This window comes from Melospiza georgiana, chromosome 8, assembly GCF_028018845.1.
Source record: "Melospiza georgiana isolate bMelGeo1 chromosome 8, bMelGeo1.pri, whole genome shotgun sequence".
NCBI lineage: Eukaryota > Metazoa > Chordata > Aves > Passeriformes > Passerellidae > Melospiza > Melospiza georgiana.
Window position 1 is genome coordinate 3,856,268 of NC_080437.1, and position 26,767 is coordinate 3,883,034.

Here is a 26,767-nt window from a genome sequence, read left to right on the forward strand (position 1 = left end):
TGCTTTCAGAATTGCCAATCCTTTTCCCTCGGAGCAGAAAATCCAGGCCATTCAGAGCCAGGTTTTAACTTCTCATCTAGGAGAGGGATCTGGGTTTCTGCCTCCCCAGCCTGGGGAAAACAAGGAATAAACACAGCACGGTTGATTTTTCACATTCAAACACATTCCCATCTCCCAGGATATTTTTTTTTTCCCAGGCAATTGCTGCAGCCCTGCTTTGGAAATCACTTGTTAGGATGGTGGGAAAGGAGAAAAGGAGCCTTTGAGCCCCTCAGACCAGGTGATACAAAGCTCCAGCCTTCATTACCAAGATTAAAGGAGGCTGGGATTTCCTAAGCAATTAAAAACTCTGCCTAATTAAGACAGGGCTAATAGGCAGGACTTCCAAGGGCTGCTGCTGGGGCAGGAGAAGGATTTGCAGCAAAAGAGCTTGCAGGTAATTGCTTTGGTAAGGCAGAATAAATGGGGATGTGAGGATAGAGAGGATGTGCTCTGTTAAAAACTAAAATAAGAGGGGAAAAAAAAAAGGAGGGAAAATAGCATCAGCAGCCTCTTGAAATTACTCAGTCAACTGTCTGACTGCATCAGCAGCAAGTTATCCTAACACTGCAGCACTCAGCGAGGGGCAAAACATTCAGGCAGGTATTTCTGCCTGAAGAAAGGAAAAAAAATTAAAAGCACACCCCTAAATGTGCAGCTAAGCCAAAAAAAAGAAAACGAGGGACCCCTTGGGACCTGGGTCTGTCACAGCCAAGGCTGAAGAAAAAGCAGCACTTTGCTATTTTAAAACCTTGTTTTTCTTTCCAGCCTCCACCTTTGAATTTCTGCCACCTCCCAGCGCTGGCAGGGGATGAAAGCGGCGGCCGGGACAGACGGACGGACAGCGTGCTCCTGCTTTTGTGCTTCCCATCCTGCCCTCTCCTCCCTCCAGGAGCCTTCCCCCTCACCCCACTGTGAGGCCAGCAGCACACTGGGACCCCTCATTTATATCACCCCCTTTGGACTCACTTCATTTTTCACTCTTTCCTTAACAAACAAAGGAACCCTTCTGGCATTAATTTTGCTTTTCTGCCTTTACTGAGCAGCTCAGCCCCCTCTGCACCACTCAACTTGCTGCAGGCACTCCAAAACTGGGTACCACAGCTGCCATTCCCCCAGTTAAAAAGAGTTGGGAAGAATCAACAAATGTGCCCAAGCCCTAAAAATACCCAGGTCTGAAGTGACTGGGATTTCTGCGAGTCCTAAATCTGGCTGCTGGTGTTTATGGCTCCATATATACATGGAGCCATAAAAATATAACCATATGTATATACATTTATGTGTATATAGACATGTACATTTGTGTGTTTATGCACACAAACACACCTCTGTGTGTACAAATATAAAAATTTGTGTAAATGCCGCGCTGCCTCGGGGAGAAAGCGAGGAAGGTCTCGGTTTTTAATTTACAACATTTTTATTGCGTCCCAAAAGAACCCCAGAAATCCTCCCACCCTAAGGCAGCTTCGAGGCTCGCCCCTCCCTCCCCACACCCTCAGATTTGGGGAAAAACAGTCTTTTTCTCCTTCCCCACCCCAGAGCAGGCAGCAGGGCCCCTCTGTGCTACACGAAGTCGCCGCGGAAGGGCCGGGCCGTGGCGCCCTGTGCCTGCCAGCGGCCCCGCAGCGTGCACAGGGCTCTGCCCTCCAGGCTCTCCAGCTCCGGGAACCCCAGCTGGTTCAGCACCTCGTAGACCCCGGCCACTGCTGCCACCTGCAAACAGAGGGACAAGGGACGTTGGATCCCCCTCCCCACCCCGGGGATGCTTCTGCCACCTCCGGGGTGAAGATCCCTCCCCATCCTGGTAGCACTCCCGTCACCTCCCCCAGCCCTTTTCCAGCCCCAGTTTATCCATTTTCTAAGCCTCTTCCTTGCTGCTGGGGTCAGCCATCACAGGGTTTGTTGGCTTTGGCACCCTCCTGCCAAAAAGCTACAATGGCGCCTTGTTTTTGCTGAAAACGTGGGGATTATGCAGCGGGAAGGGGCGCCCCGGGGGTCAAAGGCTCCTTGTATCCACAGGTTGGGTGTTTTTCCCTCCCCTCCAGCAGACAGGGGGAGTGGGGGATGGAAACCCCACACACAAGAGATGTGGCATTAAAAGGGGCAGCACCTTTTGGGCTGCGCTCAAAAGAGATGCAGCGCCCAAAGAAAAACAAGGCGCTAAAAGATGCTCCAGCAAAAGTGGTCACAGAGGGCAGATGTAAATCCATGTGCTGGAAATGCAGGCCCAAAAGCACTAAAGGATGCACCCCCAAAACGCGCTGCTTTAAAAAATACAGCATTAAAGGTGCAGCCCCAAATGGTGCAGCACTAAAGGATGCACCCCCAAAAGGTGCAGCACTGAAGGCGCAGCACTAAAGGATGCAGCCTTTACCAAAAGGTGCAGCACTAAAGGGGTAGCATGAAATTATGTAGCCCCAAAAAGTTCAGCATTGAAGGTGCAGCCCTAAAAAGTGCAGCATTAAAGGTGCAGCCCCAAAAGGAGCAGCACTAAAGGGTGCAGCCCCAAAAGGAGCAGGACTAAAGGATGCAGCCCTAAAAGGAGCAGGACTAAAGGATGCAGCCCTAAAAAGTGCTGCATTAAAGGTGTGGCCCCAAAACATGTGGCACTAAAGGATGCAGGCCCAAAAGGTACTGCTTTAAAAGCTGCAGCATTAAAGGTGCAGCTCCAAAAGGTGCTGGTTTTAAAAATACAGTTTCAAAAGGTGCAGCATTAAAGGATGCAGCCCCAAAATGTGCAGCACTAAAGGATGCAGCCTTTAACAAAAGATGCAGCACTAAAGGCATAACACTAAAGGATGCAGCCCCAAAAAGTTCAGCATTGAAGGTGCTGCCCTAAAAAGTGCTGCAATAAAGGTGCAGCCCCAAAAGGTGAGGTGCAGCCCCAAAAGGTTGCTGCCTTAAAAAATACAGCCCCAAAAGGTGCAGCACTAAAGGATGTAAGCACAAAACATGCAGCACTAAAGGTGCAGCACTAAAGGATGCAGCCTTTACCAAAAGGTGCAGCACTAAAGGGGCAGCATGAAATTATGCAGCCCCAAAAAGTTCAGCATTGAAGGTGCAGCCCCAAAAGGAGCAGCACTAAAGGTGCAACCCTAAAAAGTTCTACATAAAAGGTGCAGCCCCAAAAGTTGTGGCACTAAAGGATGCAGACCTAAAACGTGCTGCTTTAAAATATACAGTCCCAAAAGGTGCAGCCCCAAAAGATGCAGCCCTAAAAAGTGCAGCATTAAAGGTGCAGCCCTAAAGGATGCAGCTCCAAAATGTGTGGCACTAAAGGATGTAGCTCCAAAAGATGCATCCCCAAAAGGTGCAGCACTAAAGGGTGCAGCCCCAAAAAGCGCCGCATTAAAAACCGCTGCACTCAACCTCGGGGCCTCCCGCATGCAGCCAGCAGCAAACATCCCAAATCCCCACCGAAGCTGCTCCAGCCCCAGCGGCGGCCGCCGGGCAATGCAAACACGGCATAGCCGGGATGCCAGGGCGGGGCGGCCCCGCTGCGGCCCCAGCTCCGCCCTTCCATCGGCCGCGGATCAAAGATGCCAATAGGAATTAGCAGCGCCGGCCGGGAAGGGGGGAGAAAAACTCTCTGCACCGTAACAGAAGTTAAGAGATGGAAATGACAGAGTGAATTTTAAAATAACTGAAATTATAGGGTGCATCGATAGAAGTAATACAATGAAAGTACAAAAATTAAGAGTGAAAATAGTAAGATACAGTCATGCAATGATAACATTTAAATAAATACAAATAATTAAAATGTAACAATATTAATAGGAAAAATAGGAATACTAGGAGGAATAATAATAATAATAATAATAATAATAATAATAATAATAATAATAATAATAATAATAATAATAATAGCATTATTAAAATTGCCATGTCCCCAGCTTCCCCTTTTTCCCCCTGACTCTCCTTTCATGCAGAAGAATCCCCCAGCCACCAGCACACACACCCCAGGACTTGTACCACCTCCAAAGTCCCTTTTCCAGGGAAATTTACAGTCCCTTCCTAACATTCCCATTCAAATCAATGTGTCCCAAATAAATCTGGCACCTACATCCCTCCCAAGAAGGAAATATGGGTAATTTAGGGTCTCTTACCCAGCCTGCCCCCACTCCATAAGGATAATTTAGGGTGTCTCACTTGCCCCTATTCCATTTTTCCAGCTGGTTCCCAATCCCCTTGGATATTCAATGCCACCATCCCATGTCCCATCCCCTGTGCCACCTGTCCTGCCCAGGCAGGTTTGGTTGGTGGGTCCCCAGATGCTACAACCACAACAAAACCCCTGGGAAACTCAAACTGGGGGACAAGAGCAGGTTTGGGGTGGGAGAGCTCCCCCTCTATGTGGTGGGATGCCAGTGGGATCTCCAGTGGCCTTCCATGAGAGCCACCAAGCCGGGGAGCAAAGGGACATGGACGATGCCCCAGCAAGCCCAGAAATCAGGCGCAAGCTAAGGACAGGTGCCTGCTTCCCAGCAAACTCCTGTATTCCCACATAAACACGGGGTGGCAGCCTGGGAGAGCCTCACCTCACGCATCCAGAGGCTGAAGGGCCTCTGCCAGGAGTCCTTCTTCTCCAGGTGCAGGTAGGTGTTGAAGAGGATGAGGAAGATGTAGCGCTCCAGGTACTGCAGGCTCCTCAGCTGCAGCGTCCGCGCCTCCCGCTCATCCTTGCTCGACTTGCCCTGGAGGGAACAAGAGCCTGCCTGAGGCACCTGTGGCACCCCCAGGGGGGCTCCTGCACCCCACCCTCAGCCCCAGCCCTGGGAGAAGCCTGGGAGGAGGGAGGAACACTCTGGGGACAGAAATGAGCGCATCCGTCCAGCCCGCTCCTGCTGGGGCTCGGCGCTCCAGGCTCTCATTTCCCTGCGGTTCCAGTGGGTAACAACATTCCCAGAGCTCCAAAATAGGTGAGGGAGGGCTAAATGTGGGGGGGCAGGAGCAGGAATAGGCAGCCAAGGGAGAACTGCACCCCAAACCAGGAGGTTTTGGACTGTAGAGCACTTCCCCAGGGAAAAACATCTCCCTGCAAGGCATTCCCACCTGGACTCAGCCTCTGTTTCCAGAGGAAGGGAAGGGAAGAGAGAAGAGAGAGAAGAGAGAAAAGAGAGAGAAGAGAGAGAAGAGAGAGAAGAGAGAGAAGAGAGAAAAGAGAGAAAAGAGAGAAAAGAGAGAAAAGAGAGAAAAGAGAGAAAAGAGAGAAAAGAGAGAAAAGAGAGAAAAAAGAGAAAAGAGAGAAAAGAGAGAAAAGAGAGAAAAGAGAGAAAAGAGAGAAAAGAGAGAAAAGTTGATGGCCATCACATCTCCCAGTACTGTTTCATATATATAAATATAAAGAGCACTATTTTATATATATAAATATATAAGAGAAAAGAGAGAAAAGAGAAGTTGATGGCCATCACATCTCCCAGTACTCTTTTATATATACACATATAAATACTATTATATATATATAAAAATTATAAATATATCTCTTCTTCTATCTTATGTTTTATATAGATTATAGTGTTCATGCATTCATTATTTCTACTGATTGCTTTATTAGATATTGTATATAATTATACAGTAATTTTTATTAGTATTATTATTGCCATTATGTCAAGCTCTGTATGCTGCCCTTTCTAGGAATTAATAAATGCTAATAAATCAGAGCCCTGATCCCACAGGCCACCCCAAAAAGCAGCAATTCCTCACTCCAGCTCTTCTCTTGGGAAAAGGTGTCTCCTCCACCCATGTGTGCCAGTATTTGTAGAAAGCAAATCCTGTAATCCTGTTATTTATCCTGGTACTGTATTACCCTATTTATTTTTCATTCTATTATCCTATTATTTACCATATTGTATTATCCTACTTATTTTTTATCCTAATATTTATTGTTTTATTCTATTATGTTATTTCTTTTTCTTCTGTTACTTCTCATTTTATTCTATTATCCTATTTAATTTTCTTATATTGCTCTATTACTTTTCATTTTATTCTATTTCCTATTTATTTTTCTTCTATTATCTTATTATTTAACACCTTATTATCCTCTTTTATCCCATTATTTATATTTTCCTACATTTTCCTCCCAGTTTGGGGTGGGAAGAGGTCAGAACAAACCAAACCAAGCCCCTAAACCACCTTTCCCTTCCCTTCCCTTCTGTTTGCCCTAACCCTGAAAAGCATCTCCCAGCAGGCTCCCAAAACCCCAACAATTCCCATCATTCTCTTCTCCAAGCTGCCCATCACTGATGAAAAAAAAAAAAAAAACCTAAAAAATAAATTAAAATGAAAGCATTTTTTCAGGGCCGAGCCAAATCAAATGGGACGGATGGAACAGCCAAGGGGCTCTTCCCTGAGCACAGGGAGTGGATGAACTCCTCCTTATCTTGCCTTCCCACCAGGATGCAGCCTGGAAATGGGATACAGCCCAGGATTCCCCCTGTGCTAAGCCTGACAGCCAAGCAGGTGAAACTCCCCACATGGCCACAGGCCCAGAGTAAAGGAAAGAAAGCCAAAATTAAAGTACTTATCCTGAATGAAGATAAATTAATAATAAATAAATGTGTCTATAAATAATTTATAATCACACATCTGCAAATAGTTGGGTCTCCAGAAGTTTTCTCTCCCAGCTCCCCAAAAAATGCAGAGGATCTCAGGAGGCAAATCCCCAGGAAGCTGCAGATGTTCCTGGGTGATTGAACATTTTGGTTTTCCTTCCCTCCATCGATCATTGGCAGTCATTAATTGAAAACACAGATCAATGGCAGCTCGAGCAGGAGCTGCAGTGAGGAATTCCCAGTGGGATGTGGCACAAACAAACCACCCCAGGAATAACACCAGGCCCTGGGCTCTGCCCTGTGATACAGCTGCGCAGGTTAGAAACATCTCAAATCTGGTTAAAATAATCCTTTTTGCTTCTTCATCAGCTGCACAGAGTGAAACAGGGCTGTGGAGCCCAGGCTCAGCTGGCCATGGATGAGTCCGTTCCCAGGGGCAGCTCCTTTCCCAAAGCTGAACCTCCTTCCCAAACTCTGAGGAGCCTCTGGGGCTGGGAGTGGAGCGGGACAGAGCAGCCCTGCCCTCTGCAGGCTGAGCCTCGGGACGGGATATGGGATAATGGACGGGATGGGGTAATGGGATGCTGCAGGAGAGGAACGTGGGATGCAGGCTGGACTCTGGGTGGGATGCAGGACAGCAAGGGACAGCACAGGATCTGAGGGTGACCGTGACCATAAGGGCCCTGGTGTCACCATCATATTTTCTGAAAGATCCCTTCACCAGGATCTTCTCCTGGGAAGCTGAGAGGCCTCAGAAAAGAAAGTAAGCAATAATTATCTGATTGCTTGGGAATGTAGTCCAGAAATCATTTACCAACAGGTGCATTTTTGGTTCCATGTGGATTGTTTTTAATTAATGACCAATCACCATCAGCTGTGTTGGACTCTGAGGAGTCAGTCATGAGCTTTCATTATCATTCTTTTGTAACCTTCTAAAGTATCCTTTCTCTTTCTATAGTATAGTTTTAGTATACAATTTCTTTTAATATAATAGAATATCATAAAATAATAAATGACCCTTCTGAGAACATGGAGTCAGATTCACATTTCTCACCTCGTCCTGGGGACCCTCACAGCACCACACCCTGGCACCTCTCTGGTGACACTCCAGAGACCTGCAGCCTGAGGAATGACCCATGCTCCAGACTGCAAGCTAGGATGTATTCATTGCCATCTGTATGGCAGTTGCCTTTTGTCAAGTTGTCCTTATCTCTTCCACAATCGCTCCTCCTTTGGGAAGGGACATCTGCTGATAACAGGCCATTGAATGTCCCTGCCTGGCTGATAAGAACTATAACATCCCATTGTGAGAAGTGAGCCCAGAGGGAGGAGCCAAGCATTGCTACCCAGATATAACCCAGAGGTTTTTGAGACACCAGCACGGCTTTCTATACTGGATTCCCCAGAGGAACAGCAGCTGTCTCTTCTTCCACTGGATCTTCAGAGGAAGACTGAATCTTTCTACAGGATTCCTGCTCCAGCAGAACCACACCTGACACTCCAGGAGGGCTGCAGCCACATTTCCAATGGGACTGCCACCAACACCCTGACCCACAGGGTGTCAGGTTGAGTTCTGACTCTGTCAGTGTTGTTCTAGTGTACTGCAGTGTTTATTTTGTCCTTTTATTTTCTTCCCTATTAAAGAACTGTTATTCCTGCTCCCATATCTTTGCCTGAGAGCCCCTTAATTTAAAATTTATAGCAATTCAGAGGGGTGGGGAGGGTTTACATTCTCCATTTCAGGGGAGGCTCCTGCCTTCCTTAGCAGACTCCTGTCTTTCCAAACTGAGACACCCCAGCTTTGCAGGGCAGGTCCCAGAGCCTGGCTGCAGCCCCTGGAGCTGCCCAGTGCCCATGGAAGGGGGCTCACCTGGCGGAAGGTGCAGATGATGATCTCCCTCAGGTGGTAGTGCATGGGGGTCATGGTCTCGCTGACCGTGTCCAGCGCCATGTCCACCTCCTTCTTCATCCGGTGACCATCGGGCAGGAGCTGGACCACCTTCATCACCACCTGGAGGACGGGCAGGAGCTTCACCACCCTGCCTTGTCCCACTGCCCCCGCTCCAAACGAGCAGCTGTGGCTTGAGGGAGCAGTAGAGGGAGGGTGCCTGGACTCACCTCAAACTCCCCCTTGGTGTACTTGGCGTCAGGCACGCTCACGATTTCCTCCTCGCTCATCTCAGGGATGCCCTGGGGTGGCCAGAGGGGAATGGGTCGTTATGGGCTGCACAAAAATGCAGAGCCTGTGCCCAGCCCAGCAGGACCCCCAGCATCCCCCACCTTGCCTCTGCCAGGCACAGAACGTGAATATTTTACCCCAGCCCGAGAAGGGAGCACACGTCTGGATAGACACAGGACTGTTCCAGGCACTGGCTCAGGGTGCCCAGAGAAGCTGTGGCTGCCCCTGGATATCTGGAAGCGCCCATGGCCAGGCTGGACAGGGTTTGGAGCCACCTGGGATAGTGGAAGGTGTCCCTGCCCATGTAAAAGGGGTGGAACAGGATGAGCTTTAAGGTTCCTTCCAACCCAAACCATTCCACATTCCATGCTCTCCCCTGCCCTTAGCCCTTCATGCTGGGGAGGGAGCTCTCAGGGAGAGGGTAAAGGCTCACCAGGGATCCACCCAGGCTCCTGGAGCTCACTGGGAGTCAGGCACAGCAAATGACAACACACAGACAGGTGTCCACCCCACATTCCACCCTGTCCCTGCCCACACTCCTTCCAACCCTCTGGCTGTGTGTGACACAGCTGCCATGGGCTCTGCAGAGCTTCCCCAGGAGCCTCAGAAGGGGTTGTTGCAGCCCCTGGACTCACGTTGAAGTGCCACAGGGTGAGCACAGCGATGACCATGGCCGTGGTGGTCCTGCCCCGGCCACTAGAGCAGTTGAACACGAAGGCTGCCCGCGAGTCCTCGGCCAGGGTGCTCTTCATGGCCTCCAGCAGCCGGTCAAAGTCCTGCCAGGATGAAGCCAGTGGGTTTTTAGGCATGCAGGGCTTCCTTACCTTGGGCTCCCCTTTGTCCTACAGCCCCCAGGTTGAACTCCCTGTTTCCTCACTGCCAGATCCATCCTTGCCCACCTGAAGGCACACAGCCTCTGTGTGCAGCACCTCCTGGGATCCCCCCTGCCCTGTCAAGCACTGAGCACCCAGGGGACATTCCTGCACAGCAGCAGGGCTGGGATGGAGGCAGCAGCACCCTCCCTCCCTGGGTACCTGCTCCCTGGGAGCACAGAAGTCGGGGATGGGGATGCGGCGGTAGGTGAGTCCCTGGCAGGAATTCTTCTGCTGGCTGAATATCTCCTGCGTGGTCAGGCAGCTCTTGAACATCTTCATCTGCTTCTCTGACTCCAGGTACACCTCCAGCCACTTCTGGCACTTCAGCAGGTCCCCCTTCAGGGCAGCCTCCAGTTTCTGCAGAGGACGGAGAAACCCTCGCTGTAACACCCGCCCCTCCTAATTTTTAATTAGGATTTTAATCAATATTTTTAGATGCAGGCGAACACCCCAAATCCCACACCAGGTCCTGGCAGTGCTGCCCAGGTCCCTCTGGGTTTGATGGGAGCCCCAGGAGCATCATTTCCCACCACACCAGGCAGTTCCTCCAGCCAAGCTCCCCCCGTGCCTGTCTCCCCTGGAAATCCAGCTGGGAACATCCGCTCCCCTTTCCCCAGATGCCTTTTACCCTTGCTCTCAAGGCAAGCTATAAATTCTTCCAGGGTAGATCTCTCTCTGCTTCGCTCCCTTGTTCCCAAAGGAAAACAAACCCAGAGGGTAAGGAACTATGAAAGCCTGCAGAAATCACCCATGAGGGTTCCTGGGAACATCCACAGCCCCCAGCACCCCCAGAGCTCACCTCCAGCTGCTGGGGCGAGGCAGCAGGCACGGGGATCAGCTCCTCCAGGAGCCCAGGCTCGCGCAGGGTGTAGATCTGCTCGTTGCCCTCCAGGACCGCCTCCTCCCGCAGGCTGACCCAGAGGATGCGCGAGTGCTTCCTCTTGGCGTCCGTCAGGTACCGCAGCACGCTGCCCAGGCTCTGGGGGAACGGGGGCGAGGGTGATGGCAGGGCTGGGGGCCAGCGTGGGGCCCCAGCCTGCCACATTCACATTCTCTGGAAAAATCCCTTCGCCCAGGATTTTTCTCCTGGGAAGTTGAGAAGCCTCAGAGGGAAAGGAAAACAATTCTCATCTTACTTGCTTCTGTGTTTTGCTGCTTTGGAATGTGTTTGGAGATTGTTTACCAACAGGTGTTGGTTGTTTCATTGGTTTCATGTGAATTGTTTTGACTCAATGGCGAATCAGTGCCAAGCTGTGTTGGGACTCTGGAGAGAGTCACGAGTTTTTATTATTATCTTTTTAGCATTCTGTAAGAATCCTTTCTGTATTCTTTAGTATAGTTTAGTACAGCTTTCTTTAATATAAGATAGTATCATAAAATAATAAATTAGCCTTCTGAAAACATGGAGTCGGGTTCATCATTCCTTCCTTCATCAGGGAACACCACAAATCCAACACCTGCTCCATGTGGGATGGCGTCCCTCACCTTGGAGCTGGGCTGTGCCGTGCCATAGACGGGCATCTTGGGCACCCTGCGGAAGTTGGCCACGCTCATCTCCTTGGCAGTGCTCAGCACATCCGGGCAGAAGCGCTCATCCACCACCTGCAACAGAGCAATGCACAGGCAAGGGATGTCCCTTCCCACCCTCAGCTCTGCAGCACTCCACAACCCACAGACCCTGCTCAGGACAAGCCCCCAGACCTTTCCAACAGCAGCACCCAGGGCTCAAAGCTGCGTTTCCAAGGTGGGACATGCTCTTCTTGCAGCACAAGGCACCAACAGCCCCGGCCTCCTCCACCCCACCATGGAGACATCCAGGGCCCAAAGCCCCATGGCTGTGTTTCCAAGGTGGGACAGATTCCTCTTGCACCAACAGCCCCGGCCTCCTCCACCCCACCGCGGAGCTGCTGCCCAGGCTCACATCACGGGATGCTCCAGACACATCCACGTGCACAGGGATCTCTGGCCACACATTTATCCTCATGTGGCTCAGGCTGGAAGGGACTTTAAAACCATCTAGTTCCATCCTTGCTGAGGGTGCCAGCGGGAGCTGCTGGAGCCAAGAGCCCACGACACCTGCCCTACAACAGGGAACCCTTTGGGAATGTCTCCAACCCACTCCCCCTTCTGCAAAGAGAACCCCTCACCCCATGTTCATGTGGCAACAGGAGGAGTTTATTCTCAAGCCTTTCTTTATAAAGGACATTTGAAAAACCAGATCTGGATAGCTCATAGGTCTGATTTTTTTACTCTCCCCAAATCCTGGACCGGTGACATACTGGCAGCTTAGGAAGGAAGGTAATTGGCTGAAGTTCTTGTCAGTCAGCCCAGGGGCTAGTTTATGGAGCTGGCTGAGTTGAATTAATTTGCCCATTAAAGCCAGCCTGTACTGTGATATAACGTGGCAACATCTCCTCTTTTTTTCCTGTATTAAAATTGCAACCTGCTGTCTGTCATCCATCTGTAAGGGTGTTGCAGTAAAATGGAAAAATTGTAAGAAAAAGGTCTCAAAAATCAGGCATGCTCTGGCTAGTCTGTCATTTCTTCTAAGTCAAGCTAGCCCTTTGCAAGTTCCCATGTGAAAGCAATCCTGGTGTGAGCAGTTCCTTAGCATAACAATCTATTCCTGGGTAAAAGACAACCAGCACCTGTATAAACTTTTTTTACGCTGTTAGACAAAAAATTTTAAATTACCTCTCACAAACAACTTTTCCTGCATGCAGACATCATGGGTTTGAGTGACCAATCAATGCAGGGTGACAACTTGTTAATAACCATTAAAATAATTGTCAAGAAAGCTCCTGATCAATTTGAGTCACACATAAGGTCTGTAAAACTGTATAAAAACTGTATGTGACTGAAGAAGGGGCTTTTTCCCCCATGAAGAACATGGAGTCTGCGTTATTTATTCCCATACAAGGGCCCTTTGCAAATTGTCTGACAGAAGGCAGCACAGGTTTAATCTGCATGAGACCACAGATCACTGGAGCTGCAGCACTCACTCTAGGAGTTAGGTGACAACTTAGGCTAGCCCATCGCAGGCTTAATGGGGTTTTAAAGGAGTTCTCCCAGCCCTCCACATCCCTCTGGCTGTCCTGGATGGCTCCAGCCCCTGCCAGGGGGCTCAGAGACCCTGGCACAGAGCCCAAGGCACCTGTGACTGATTTTGGCCCATGGAGCAAATCACCACCTTTATATGAAGGACTACAAGCCAAGAGAGTTTAAGCAGAATAACAATTAGTTGTCACAGGGTGAAAAATAGATTTTTTGGGTTTTTAGAATGGGGGCTCAGGGTCCCAAGATGGAAGAATTTGGGCACGCCCTGTCCTTATTCTTTCTTCTTCCTAGCCTCCATCTTCTGGGTGATGGTGGCACTGTTGGATTGGTTTTGAGTAGAAGCCCACTGTCTAGCATAGGTGATAGGTATTGGGAAGTTATGGTAAATAATGTACATGTAGTTTTAGTATTAAAAGATAACACCAGTGTGCCTCAACCCGAACTGCCAGACCTGCAGTGGGTCGGAGAAAGAACGTTATACATAACAAAAAAATAAACAACCTTGAGACCAAGAACAGAAGAATCCTAACTCCTTCTTCAACTGCTGGGCTGGGAAAAGAGACCTGTACCTGTCTCTGGGTCACTGTGAGCAGCAGAAGCCCCGGGAGCACTCACCAGCACGCGGGCGCCCTTGGTGAGGAGCTCGGCGCTCGCGGTGAGCTCGGCGCGGTTCATGTCGGCCTGCAGCCGGTACAGCTCCGGGCGCCGGCACATCCACCTGCTGAAGCTGAGGGCAAAGCCCAGGGGGTACTGCCGGGGGGGAGGCACCATCAGCCTGGGCTCTGAGCCCCCTGCCTGCCGCCCCACCTGGAGAACCCGCTGGGAAAACTCCAAGGGGGATGGAGCAGCTGGTTTGGGGGATCCCCGGGTGCCCCCTAAGCTGTGTGTTCCCTGGGAGCAGCAGGCAGGGAAAGAGACCCCTCAGGGCTGCTGAGGGTGCTGATTAGATGGGGGTTTATTGGGGTCCCACCCATGGGAGCAGCATGGTTCCAGAGGGAGAAGGGAGGGAAGGGGAGAGAGGGAGAGCCTGGGGAGAAAAGCGCCAAGAGCATCTCGTCTCCCTTGCACAACTTAACAGGGAGATTCAAGTCTTGGGCCAGTGGGATTACAGATCCATCACACTTCTGGAAAGGATCACAAGCTTGGAATAAACCCTACATTTTCATTTTGGAGGGGTGAGACAGAGGATGCCATTTAAATAAAATGTAACACCACAGGGGGAAGCCCCTGCCCTCCCACCCCTCCACAGAGACAAAAACAACAGAGGGAAAGGAAGGTTTTGGGTGGTTCTGGAGGTTTTTACCTGCTCATGAAGGTAGTAGTTGAAGAAAATCAAGTAGAAATAGCGTTCGAGGCTCTGCAGAGTCCTCTGGAGGAAATACTCTTTGGTGCTGCTCCCCTGGAAGCAAAGGACAGGGAGTCTGTGATGCTCAGAGCTGACCAGCCCTGCAGCCCCCAGAGCAGAAGGCTGGGAAAGAGCCCTACAGACACTTTGGATTAATTGTTTTCACTTTTTTAATGAAAAAAGTTTTTCAGTTTCCAGTTTCCCATATTAAATGATGCTCAAAAGCATAAATTCACATTTCAGCTCAAAACAAAAGCTTTCCCTTAGCACAAGGACACACCTGGAGCATTTCCAACCAGTCCATGCTGTCACAGGGACACACTGTCCAGCTGGGACATTCAAACCCAAGGGGATGGGTCTGGAAAATGCAAGGTCCTGCCCCCATTCCAGCCACCTCCGTGGCCTTTGGATGAAATGCTCAGGCAGTGTTACCCCTGGGCCAGCCACACACCCTGCAAAATCCTTCAGTACTAAGTGTCTCTCTTTTCCATGTCCAGAAGCATCCTGATGCCTATGTTTCCAGCAAGTTCTCCTCCTCCTCTTTATCATCACCTCCACAACCCTTCAGAATACGCTGAATATGTCAGCATATTGTCCACCACAGCTATCCCCTCCCAGGGAGAAAACTCAAACCCTCGGGATTTTCCATAATTCAGAAACCTCGTGGTGGGGGGATGTTTGTACCTCAGAGCACCCCATCCAACAAATTAACCTGGCACCAGGTAAGGGACACCCAGCATGGCATCAACAAGCATCCCCAGGAGCCTGTGGAACCCATTTCCAGGCCAGGATGGAAAACCCTCCAAGATGGGGCCGTGTCCGGGCTCAGCTCGGCGAGCGGGGTTTGCTCATCCCGGACACTCCGTGGCTGACTCATGAATATTTACTTGTTCTCCACAAGAGAAATCCGGCCTGCAGTCATTTATCAAGAGGAAAGGCAGTGGGATTTGCTCTGGAAACTCAAAACAAAGGCAGTGGGGATGGAGCCGTGCCAGGTTTGCCGGCAGCACCGACAGCAGAGCGGTGCTGCTGCTTCCCGAGCACTTGGATTCCTGCAAAAAAATCCACCCCAGTGCTCCCACCCAAGGCAAACCTCCCAACATTCCCCTAGAACACGCTGTGGGTGGAAAGGGGAATGATCCACTCGTGTTTCAGCCATGGAAAGCCAGGTATTGTGGGAGTCTGGCTGCTCAGCATCCCACACCAGGATTCACCTGCACCTCCATCACTTGAGGGCTTGAATCTCCATTTCTGCCCCCTAAACCCAGGCAAAAACCCACAGACATCATTCCTCTGTGCCCAGAAATGCCCTTTTTTCCCCCAGAACCAAACCAGTACCACTCCAACACAAACAAGTCCAGGCTGGTTTTCCAAGGACTGAGCATTATCCGCTCTCCCCTCCTCACCCTCCATGTGCCCCCAGCACATTTTCCTGGCCCCTTGCCACTGTTTAAACCTGCTCCTGCTCCACAAAGACTTCAAATAAACACTCCTTGAGGCTTATTTACGGCAGTCCCCAGCCATTTGTTGTCCAGGAGCCCAAGATGACACAGAGCAGCTTTCCCCAGCAGGGATAAGCCAGGGAAAGGCTTCAAGGCAATGGGAAAATCCCCTGTCCCATGCCCAACCTTCCCCTGCTGGACAAGAGAACCTGCCAGCACACAAACAGCACCAAATCCACCCTAAAAGGGAACAAGGGAGGATAAAATTTGGGATTTGCCACTAGGCACCAAAAAAGTGACAGTAAATGCCTTCTTTTCCTGTAGCTTAATAATTTTCATGGGTTTTTTTGGCACAGGGCACCTGCTTTGAAGTTACTCTTTACAACCAGCCCCAGCACTTCCACTCCACGTTCAACATTTAAATGGGAAAATTAAGCTCCAAAGAAACTGGGATCAGGGCAGCACTTCTACCTGAGCATCCAACCTCCTTCCATCACCTGGTGAGGAGGCCCCTGGCTGGGCAGGGAAGACCCCAACATGGAAAGCCACCCTGATGGCTCTTCAAAACAACAGGAAAAAACATAAATCCACAACTAGAAAAGCCTGACCTTGGGTGACTACATTTGCAATGATCCCTCTCAGCTCCCAAGGACTTTTACCATCCAGGCTGATATCGATTTTCCAATTTTAGAGCTGATGAATTCAGGGCACAGGATATTATTTGCCCCCAAGGTCATCTACCAGAAGCAGTAGCAAAGCCCAAACCAGTCTGTTTCCCCCCAATCCCAGCCTGCTCCATTTTAAGGCTTTTAGAACAACTGAGGGAAAAAAAAAAAAAAAAAAAAAAAAAGAAAGAGACACTCCACAACCTTCCAGGTTTCATATCCCTGGGAAATCTCCAGCTCACAGGAAGCTTTGGGTTTCCAGAATTTACATTCTTCTCATCCCGGCGCAAAAACAGCTCAATAAATTTCCCGGTGCCGATGGCTCCCATCCGAGCACTCCTCTGATTACCTGGATCTGATAGTCCTCCCCAATGCCTTCCAGCTTCTTCTTGTTCTCGTAGATGGCTTCCTTCATGTCGTGCATCTCCGAGCAGGAGGCGATGGCGCCGTCCACCTCGGGAGGAGCAAAAGGGAAATGGCTCTGTAAGCCTCGGATCTGGGGGGAAACTCCATCCCTCCCTCCCAGCCATCCTGCTGGAGGGTTCACCAGCACCCCCTTACCTCCTCCACTATCTGCTGGCCTTTGGGGACCATCTCCATGAAGGCCTGGATGACCCGGAGCCTGTCCCTGGGAGATGTCTTGGGCAAGGGGGGGAAGCTGCGGTGGGAGAAGGAGGAAATCGAACCAGCCCCAGGGGAAATGGGCATGGCCCCAGTCCCACCCTGGGGGCTGCTCTGCTTACTCAGGCTTCTGGGCAGCTCCTCGGTGGTGGTGGAGGACCAGGGTGCCCATGGCCATGGCCAGGTTGGTCCTGCCCACGCCGGTCTGGCAGCCGAAGAGCAGCGCGGGCGGGGGCCGGCCGGGGTCCCGCAGCAGCAAGCTGGGGCTCTCCTGGGAGGGACAGACACAGGGATGGAGGGATGGAGGGATGGATGAAGGGATGGATGGATGGATGGATGGATGGATGGATGGATGGATGGATGGATGGATGGATGGATGGATGGATGGATGGATGGATGGAGACCCCAGCAGCCTCCAGGAGAGCCAGGTCTGCCCCATCAGCGGCTGGGATGGAGGCCATGGCCAGGCATGGAGGGGTGGGCAGCATCTCCCTTTGCTCAGGGGATGGGGTGGATGGAGAACAGGACAATGGGTGGCCCACCCACTGCATTCCCCTGCCCAGTGCCCTCTCCATCCACCTCACTGGAGATGCTCCCACCACTCATCCCCAGCCCACTGAGATTTCATCTTACAGAATGTTAAAGAAAAAAAAAGCAGCTCTGACGTGGAAAACCTTTGCACCAAAGGCAAATCATTCCTGCCAAAGCCATTTAGGGAAAAGCTGCCTGGAGGTGGCCAGGGATGGTCATTTCTAGCCAGGGGTAGGGATGAACTGCTGGACAACATTGACATCTCCAGCAGCATCCTACAGCAAGGGGAGTGGGATCTGCAGGCACAGACACCTCTAACAGGCAGAGTTAAGGAAAACCAGAAGATGCTCTCAGTCAGTCGTGGTCTCCACACAGCACAGGAGCAAACCCCACCCCAAGGAGGCCCCAAGGACCAGCTGCTTTCCCTGTGCTCACCCTGAGGCAGCGGATGAAAGCATCAAACTGCTCCTCCAGAGGGGCTCCCTCGGCGGGCAGGGGCAGCCGGTGGTACCTGCGGGGACGGGGACAGCCCTGTGAAGACGGCACCACCGAGGGGCTCCATCCCCACCACCACGGGGGACGCGCGGCCTGAGGGGTGCCAGGAGGAGGAGGAGGAGGAAGGACCTGTAGGAGGGCTGGAGGAAGACAGGCCTGCGATAGACCTCGTCGGTGACCTGGATGTCCTCGTCGCAGTGCACGCGCACGGCGTGGGGCTCGTCGCGCAGCCGCTCGATGTCGTTGTACACGTAGTACACGCTCTCGCTCAGCTGCGCGAAGTCGCGGATCTACGGGGCACGGGAAAAACCCTGTCACAAACCCTCCTCCAGCCTCTGACCCCTGGGATGTGCCCCCATTCCCTCCCAGCTCACCTCCTTGCGGATGGCCAGCTCCAGGCTCTCGGCCCGCACGCCGCGCTGCAGGCGCTGCAGGTTCTCGTGCAGGTTCTCCTTGCCCCGGGGCGTGTAGGACACAAAGTCCCCCTCCAGCCGCAGGAACACCACGGGCTCCTCGCGGACACAGAAGAAGACACATTCCTGCAAAGAGCGGGGAAGAAGCTCTAAAAGCTCTCCTGGCTTTTTCCCCACCCCAGTTCCCACCCTCCCACCAACCTTGTGGCCTTCTCTCTGCAGCTTCTGCAGCACCAGCTTGAAGCCGTTGAGGCTGGGCTGCCCCATCCCGAACACGGCGTAACCTCCCTTGGCCTGACGGAAGTTGGGAGCGCCGCAGCTGCCAGTAGTGTTCAAAACATCCAATTTTCCATACACATCCCTGACCATGAAGTATTTCCCCTGCAAAACATCAGAAGGGAGAAGGTGGGACATCAGTGGATTTGAGCAAGGTGGGACTTCAACACAGCTGAGTGTAAAAGCAGCTTTTTCTAAGTGATCTTCAAAATGAGCCCCCTAACAAACTCCCGAGGTCCCCAAAGGCCAGGCTGAAATGAGCTGGGTGATGAAATCGGTGGCAGAGATGCTCACCTGCACCAGGTAGTGCTCCAGCGTGGCCTCAGAAATGCGTCCCACCGTGTAGTTGGCCTTGAGCAGGTCATCGTGGATCTGGAACTCCTCCCTGCAGTTGTACCTGCAAGAGCCACACGCACACAGGTGGGTAAAGGAAAAAAGTAATGGCATAGGTCAAGATCAAAATAAACCCCAATATTTAGAGAAGAGGGTGGAGAAACCCAGGGTTCTGGAGGCTGCCGAGGACTTACGTGATGACCACGGGCGCCACTTTGTTGGTGATGATGGACTTGGCCTTGCTGTTGTGGAGCCCCAGTGTCTGGAAGGAGTGGATGCTGAGGGAGTGCTGGTCCTCCATGCTGCCGTCTCCCGGCGCTCGGCTCTCCAGGGGCGATGCCGAGACCGCCTGCTGCGCCGCGCTGGCCGTCGTACCCATCATCCGTGGGCAGCTCTGCCAGGACGGGGATGGAAGGGGGAAAGGCAAAACGGAAAACAAGGAGGTGGGGGAAGAAAGAAAAGGGAGGAGGAATTTATTCTTCAGCTGCTCCTGATTTAGGATGGGAAAATCCCAGGCAGGCACAGGGCAACCCCCTGCTTACAGGCGGCCAGGGAGGGAAGCTCAGCCAGCCCTTTCCTCCCGCTCCCACAAAAGGCTTTCTTCCTGCCTGCCATGCAGCTTGCTCCATCAGGGAGCTGAAAGTAGGGCTGAGGAGGGAGGGGGGGAATGAAGGGCGAAATGCTGGATCCGGTTGCTAAAATCTGCTGAGTCAGCACATGGCACTGCACAGAGCCTCGTCCCCCGCTGTCCCAGCACCCACAAACCCCATCAAGTCCCTCCTCACATGGAAAACTCTGGAACAGAGAGCACATGTTACTGGGGGTTTGGTGTGTGCCAGCCTGGAAGCAGCCGGTTATCCCCATCCCAGGGGAGCACCCAGGGCAGCAGGGACCCCAAAAGCAGCTCCAGCTCCATCCCCAGGGAGCCCATCCCTGCACAGGGATGGAAGGGAAAGGGCCAGGCCTGGCGGCGGCCAGGAGCATCCCGCCACACTCCAGCGGGCTGGGACAATGAGCCGACTGTCTGCGCCAGCCAGGGCCGGATCCCGGCTTCCCAACAAAGCCAGGGATGGCAAAGGGCTAGCCTGGAAAAGACAAAACTCTGCCCACTCCTAACGAGACAGTTCCCAGTGAAACCTCCTTTGTGCTGCGTGGGAATAACCCTGGCAGCACCCGAGAGGGGACGGTACCTGCTCCGAGGCGATGCTCAGCACTGGAATACCGGGAATGGCTTTAACCCCGGGAATGGCTTGAACCCAGCCCTACAAACCCCTCTGCAGCTGCTCCTCCTGCCTCACAGGCAGTGCAGGATCAACCCCTCACTGCAATCCCAGCGAATGTGATGCCCCCAGCAGCTGCAAATGCTTCAAGCGGGGGGAAAAGCCTGTGGAAAATGTGCTATTTCTAGACCACTGTGCCCAGGCACACATTTTCCCCTCCTCCCCATCTTCCTTCCCTGCTCCACGGAAAACTTGTTGCTCTACTGTGAATTTTCTGCACCATTAGGCAGCCTGGTTTCTTTTACACACAAGAGCAGAGGGGGGGGAAAACAAAAACAGCTGTTTCAGGCCAGTGCCGTTTCTCCAAAGTTGCCTTGAGTGTTTCTTTCATGGAAACACTGTGAGGGCAAAAATAAAGAAAAAAAAAAAAAACAGGGAGGTTTTGAGTGTTTCAGAGCAAGTGCTCGAGGCTTTGGAGAGCTCAGGCAGCAAGCAGGAATGGGGAATCCAGCCAGGATGCTTTTTTTCCCTAATCTTGCTCAGAATGCGTGCACTTTTCAACACTGAGCTGGATCGATCCCTCCAGCCATGCCCATGCAGCAGGATGGAGATTCCACCCCCCAGTTCCAAGGCAGGCAGCTCCTGTAAGTCTTTTGTCCTTCTCCCCTCCCCACAGACACCCACTTTCACCCTAAAACCCCCAGGGATATTTTCTTTTCCCGACAAACCACACCAAGAAATAACAGGCATAAAAGACGCCGGGCAGATTTGGAAATTGCCTTTCAAACCACAAAATGAACAGAGAGAGGAAATCACATCTCAGCTTCTTCCCCTACTCCCTGCTTAGGCTGGGCAGGCAAAACCAAGCAAGAAAAGTACCGAAATTACCCAAAATGGGTGCTGAGGGAAGCCAAGGGAACTGCTCTAAAAAGCCACGGGAAGAGGGAAGTTCTGTGGTGTTATCCAAATGGGAGCAGCTAGTTACTGGTATTGCTGCATTTGATGGGAGCAGGAGGATTTACATCCCCCAGTGCCCACTCTGCAAGCTGGGACACAAACTGGGATGGGTAGGGAAGCAAAACCTTACCCCAGGAAAACAGATAAAATTATCTTGGCTGGAACTTAACCAAATATTGCTGGTGGGAGCAGGAGGATTTACATCCCCCAGTGCCCACTCTGCAAGCTGGGACACAAACTGGGATGGGTAGGGAAGCAAAACCTTACCCCAGGAAAACAGATAAAATTATCTTGGCTGGAACTTAACCAAATATTGCTGGTGGCTGCAATGGGAAGTGATGCAATGAAGCCACCATCACAGGCCAGCCAAGGGAAGCAGGAGCCCAGAGCCCAGCCTGGAGGGGACCAGCCCACCAAAGGGCTCTGGATTAGCCCAGATATCCTTGTTTTCCATATCACTGTTTTCCCCATCCCTGTTTGGCCACAGGCGGCAAACACCATGAGATGTTCCTGCACTGGAACAGGACACCCAGAGAAGCTGCTGATGCCTCTCAAAGTGCTCAAGGCTGGATGGAGCTTGGAGCAACCTGGTCTAGTGGAAGGTGTCCCTGCTCATGGCAGGGGGGTGGAACATGATGTCTGAGGTCCTTCCCACCCCAAACCATTGTGGGATTCTGTGATTCCAGGTTAGGAGGCTGGGAAGCCAGCCACGTGGATTTTACAATGTCATCAGCCATCAGCTGGCATGGGTTGGTTTTGAGCATCCCTTCCCTTTCACCACGGTTTATTTGGGGGTTTCCTTCCTAGGAGAGAGAGGACACAGAGACAACATCCCCCTGCACAGCATCCTGGCCTCCTGTCTCCCCTTCCTTTTTGGGGACAAACCCCAGAAATATTCCCCGAGCTGGCAGCTCATCCCTTCACAGACCCCAAAGCCAAGCCTAAGATCAGTCATGGCCAAGGCTCCTGAACAAAGAGCCCATTTTCTCCCCAGCTGCCAAAAGAGCCAACACCCTGCACGAGGGCATCCCATCAAACAAACCACCAGTGTTCCTCTCCAGGTGTTTTCCCTAAATTCAAAGCGCTGCCAATTAATTATTCTTGCTGCCTAACGAGAAACCAGAGCCCCGGGTGGGCAGGGCAGAAGTGCTTCCCTTCCCCTCCAGACCCTGTTTCAAACCACCCAGCTCTGCCAAGCCTGGACAGGGAATACCAGAGGAGGCACCAGGAGCATCCCAAGAATTCCACTCGAGCATGCCGAGGCATCCTGTGCGTGCAGTGCCGCAGCCTCTCCCACAGAACCAACGATGCTCTAACAGCGCTCTGCCCTCCATCTTCCCACCTCTCCCACCCTCCACCCGGCCCAGGGGTTATTCCCACACCCGGGGACCTGGAGAGGACTCAAAGCTGGAGCAAACAATGGACTAAATATAGTGGGACGTGGTCAGGCTGCAGCTGCAGGATGCATCTGCCCCGGCCACCGCGCCGAGGAGGAAGCGTGCACTTGCCTGGCCGCCTCATTGTCAGCAGGAAATAAATCAAATAAATCTCCTCCCGTGCATCCTCGGGATATTTTATAGCTTTTAAAGCTTTTAAAGCTCCTCTAAATGAAAAGCAAAGCCCTTTGGGAAGAAGCAGCATCCTCCTAATGAATCCATCCTTCCTCGGCGTGGGGCAGCCCCTGTGGCTTTTCAGCACGGAGCCGGCGTGGATGCGTCCCCGAGGGACCCAGGGGCACCCCTGGAGCACTGCTGAGCCAAGCAGGGAGGCAGGAAACACCTCAGGCCAGCAGGAAGCTCTGGTGCAGCCAGAGGGGCATCACTGGAGCCTGGAGGAAGCGGAGCTGGAGCTGAGCCCCCCGCCCCGGCGTGCTCTTTAACCCCCTTCTTCAAAAAAAACCAGCAGAAATGAAATCCCACACAAACAGCTTCTGTGGGACAGCCTGGAGATGTCCCAGAGCCAAGGCTGCATGGGAACCAGGCTCCTGTTGTTCCAGGTGATGCCGGAAGGAAGCGGCTTGGCTTCTCAAAAGCACATAATAAAACAAAAAATAAAGGTGAGAAATAACACATTAAGCTGCGTATGATTTGGGATGTGTTGTCCTGTGAGGGTAAAATAAAGCAAAGAACCAAAATGCCACAAATCAACCTAAAAGCGCTTTGCCACAGGCAGGAAAAGGCCCTGGAAAGGCAACTTTGCAGCAGACAGCTCTGCTTTTACAAGCCTTGATTGATTCATTAACATCTTTAAAGGAGCAAAAGTGACTGCCCTCCATCCTCAGGAGCTCCTCGGAGAGCCGGTGGTGATGGCCAAAAGTATAACAAAATAAGCAGCATTTCCTAGAGAGTCCAGAGGTGTTTCCCAGTCAGGCCAGGATGGGTGCTGCCAATCCCCCCACCAGCATCTGCCAAGCACCACAGGACAGCATCAGTGGGATCCCTGCCCCCAAATCCGAGCAGGAGCATCCAGAACCACGAGGATCAGGCATTTCACACCCCCTCCCCAACATGCTCCTGGTTTTTGGCAGAAAACCAAGTGCCACATCCCCATCCTCCATGTGACCAACTTGCCTTTAGTTAATTTACTTAAACCCCCCACCCTGAAGCCAGGGAAAGCTGTTTGAGACATGGAATGGAGGAGAAAAAAGCCACCCCCAAAAATGGGGATGCCAGTCTGCTCCCCACCATGAGGAGGATGCTAGTATCCATTGGAAATGGTATCCAGGCTGCAGCCCCTCTTCACAAACCTGGTTTGCATTATTAATCAGTATAATCAAACAGCCTTGCCTTGCTAAGCACAGCCTGGGAGGAATTACATTCCTGGAAGTGTTGGATAGGGCTTGGAGCAGCCTGGTCTGGTGGAAGGTGTCCCTGCCCACGGCAGGGCCTGGGATGGGATGCCCTTTAAGGTCCTTTCCAAACCACTCAGTGGCTCCAGGGTTTTGCAGAGAGCCCACCTGTAACTGCTGCCTCACACCACACAACTTTTAAGGCTGCTGGCAGGTTCCATCTGTCCCTGGGATGCTCCTGTTTGGGCAGGCAGGAGATGCTGGGGCTGCCTGCTGCTGAGGTGAGGGGTTTCAACAAGGAGCAGCCATGGAAAGAGGAACAAAGCCCTGACTGGGAAGCACCAGCGCTGCCAGCCGTGCCCTCAGCTCACTGCCAGTGCTCTCAAGGTCTGCCTGAAGGGTTTCCTTTCAGCAGCACAAAGCAAAAAACAAAACAAAAAGCCATAAAACATGAGGATAAAGGCTGGGGGACATCTCCAAAGAGACCAGCGACCTGCGGGCAAAGCTTTTGTCCGACACCAAACATTCCCCAGCCTGCCAGGAAGCTCCACAGCCCCACACCCAAACCAGGCCTGCCAAGCTCTGCCCCGCCGGAGGTTGTGTGGTGTGACCCCGCTCTGGGGGAGCAGGGTTACATTCTCCTCCATTCCCCGCTCTGGGGGAGCAGGGTTACACTCTCCTCCATTCCCCTCTCTGGGGGAGCAGGGTTACACTCTCCTCCATTCCCCTCTCTGGGGGAGCAGGGTTACACTCTCCTCCATTCCCTGCTCTGGGGGAGCAGGGTTACACTCTCCTCCATTCCCCTCTCTGGGGGAGCAGGGTTAATTCTCCTCCATTCCCCTCTCTGGGGGAGCAGGGTTACACTCTCCTCCATTCCCCGCTCCGGGGGAGCAGGGTTACATTCTCCTCCATTCCCCGCTCCGGGGGAGCAGGGTGTCCCCCAGGGTGGGGATCTCAGCCTGTCCCCCCAGCACAGCCCCAGGATGGGCAGCGCCAGGCAGAGCCGGCCTTTGGGAAGGCCAGGGCTGTGATTTTGTGCTATTCATAGCAAACCACGGCTCCCCTCCCAACGGGGGGAAGGCAGCCGGAGCAAAGGGACGGCTCCTTTTACACGGGGCCGCTTTTCCACGCCGACCACACCTTTGCCAGGACAAGCAGCACCTTATGCACACCAACAGCGTGGTATGGGCTTGGGTTTGGGATGCAGCAGGACTCAGATCTCGCCTCCCCCGGCCCGCTCTCTTAATAAATAAAGCAAAAATCAAGCAAATCCCAGGGGAGTTTCGCTCACAGCAGAGACCTGCCCGTTATTTTTAGGCTCCGTGCACAGACATAATCACTTCCTGCCTTCCAGGAAGGAAATGTCCCACCGCCGCTGCCTGCCTGCCTCCTCCTCAGGCACTGCCTGCCTCCTCCTCAGGCAGCCCAGCCGCCCCAAAACCCGCTGGTTTCTCCCGCCCAGGGCAGGAAAACAAGCGAGGGGTGCGAGGGGTGCCACGGCCGGGGGAAGGCGAGGGGGTGCTGGCTCCCCCAGCACCGAGAGGATGCACCGGGCAAAGGGCAGGGAAGCAGGTCCGGAAAAGTCCGGCAGCCATCGGAAAGGCAGCCTGGATGGGCTTTCTGGAAGTTTTGAGCGCCGAGGAGCTGGGCAGGAGCTCGGCCGGTGCCGGCAGCCTTGCTCCCGGGACATTCCCGCCGGTGACTCGGTGCCACAGGGGCTGGAGCCCACCGGGCTCGGCGCCATCCATCCATCCCCACGTGCCAGCGGGAACGGAGCCCATCCCAGCCTTTGGCTGCCCGGCCAAACCTCGGCTACATCTGCTCCTCTTCCTCCTCCATCTTCATCCCCCGGCCATCCCCGCTCCCAGAGCCTGCTCCCCGGGCGGCTTTGGGGGTGCGAGCGAGGCACAGCCAAGAGATGCGAATCCCAAAACTCGCTCCGGAGCCGCGGCAGGCACACCCGGCACCGGCCCACAGCCGTGCTGGGCTCCCAGCCGTGCTGGGCTGGCTTCCAGGCCAAAAGTGGGAGAGAAAAAGCCCCTTTTAAAGAGCAAACGCAACTCAAAGGCAGGAGAGGTGGGAGGATGCCATCCGCGGGGCGCACGCTGGGCCTCAGCACCAGCGATCCATCGATTTTCCAGAGGTTTGGAGCCCACCCTCGGCTCCGGATGGACCCTCCTGGCCACGGCTGGGGCACCTCATGGCCACGCCGTGGGCTCTGTGCTCCAGGGCAAACAAACCTTCCCCCATTGTCCCGCCCGCCTTGCCTTGGGGGCGCCCCCCGCCCCCGGGTGCCCATCACAAACCCCCGGAGGGTGGGGGGACCCTCGAGGGCCTCCATCCATCCCCTTCCCACCGCACCGGGCCGGGAAACGAGCCCCTGCACCCCAGAAGGGCATGAGAGGGGCAGCCGGTCCCGGGGGGGCTGCCCGGGGCCGGGATGGGGCGCGGGGCGGGGCAGGATGCCCGGAGCCGGGGCTGGAGCGGGGGAACACCCAGTCCCGGGGCTCGGGGGGAGAATTCCCGGTTTGGGCTCGGGGGATGCCCGGTCCGGGCGGGGGTTCGGTACCTGGGGGCTCCGGGCTCAGCTGCCGCGCCGGGCCGGCCGCGCCGTCGGGCGCCCCATGGGGGCGGCGGGAGCGGTGGCGGGAGCGCAGCCCCGCGGCCGCGCCGACCGCCGGCGCCTCGGCGGGGAGGGACCGGGGCGGGCACCGGGACGGGGCCGAGGGGCGGCCGGGACCGCCCCCGCCTCGGGAACACGCCCCCTGCCCCGCCCCCTGCCCCGCCGGGACACGGCCCCGGCACGGCGGGGACACCGGGCACGCAGCGCCCCCAAACACAGCCATGGTCACCTTAGGGACCCTGGCACGCAGTCCCCATCTTCTCAGGGATACCCAGCACGCAGCACCCCCAAACACAGCCATTCTCCCCTTAGGGACCGCTGACACTCAGCCCCATCACCTTGGGGACACCCAGCGCC

General features: G+C 53.4%; 1 protein-coding gene across 1 annotated transcript; it reads right to left on the bottom strand.

The window, feature by feature from the left end:
* Positions 1-1,472: 1,472 nt before the first annotated feature.
* PALD1 (phosphatase domain containing paladin 1) lies at positions 1,473-26,428 on the bottom strand. Its single transcript, XM_058029644.1, has 20 exons — positions 26,357-26,428; positions 19,017-19,216; positions 18,784-18,886; positions 18,415-18,594; positions 18,175-18,339; positions 17,930-18,090; positions 17,741-17,816; positions 16,897-17,045; positions 16,715-16,811; positions 16,503-16,607; positions 14,005-14,100; positions 13,317-13,451; positions 11,130-11,246; positions 10,444-10,623; positions 9,804-10,001; positions 9,405-9,545; positions 8,709-8,780; positions 8,461-8,601; positions 4,578-4,733; positions 1,473-1,752 (listed from the first exon to the last, which is right to left on the bottom strand). Exons 2-20 carry the CDS (start codon positions 19,202-19,204, stop codon positions 1,603-1,605), a joined length of 2,610 nt encoding a protein of 869 aa, XP_057885627.1. The 5' UTR covers positions 19,205-19,216; positions 26,357-26,428; the 3' UTR covers positions 1,473-1,602.
* Between the last annotated feature and the right edge of the window lie 339 nt (positions 26,429-26,767).

What these genes read in the sequence shown, in the direction of transcription:
- PALD1 (XM_058029644.1), bottom strand. Translation starts at nt 19,204, where the DNA reads ATGATGGGTACGACGGCCAGCGCGGCGCAGCAGGCGGTCTCGGCATCG. An exon ending in TGCAGAGAGAAGGCCACAAG is followed by an intron (nt 18,340 to 18,414) that starts GTTGGTGGGAGG and finishes CGCTCTTTGCAG; the next exon opens with GAATGTGTCTTCTTCTGTGT. An exon ending in CTTTCATCCGCTGCCTCAGG is followed by an intron (nt 17,046 to 17,740) that starts GTGAGCACAGGG and finishes TGTCCCTCCCAG; the next exon opens with GAGAGCCCCAGCTTGCTGCT.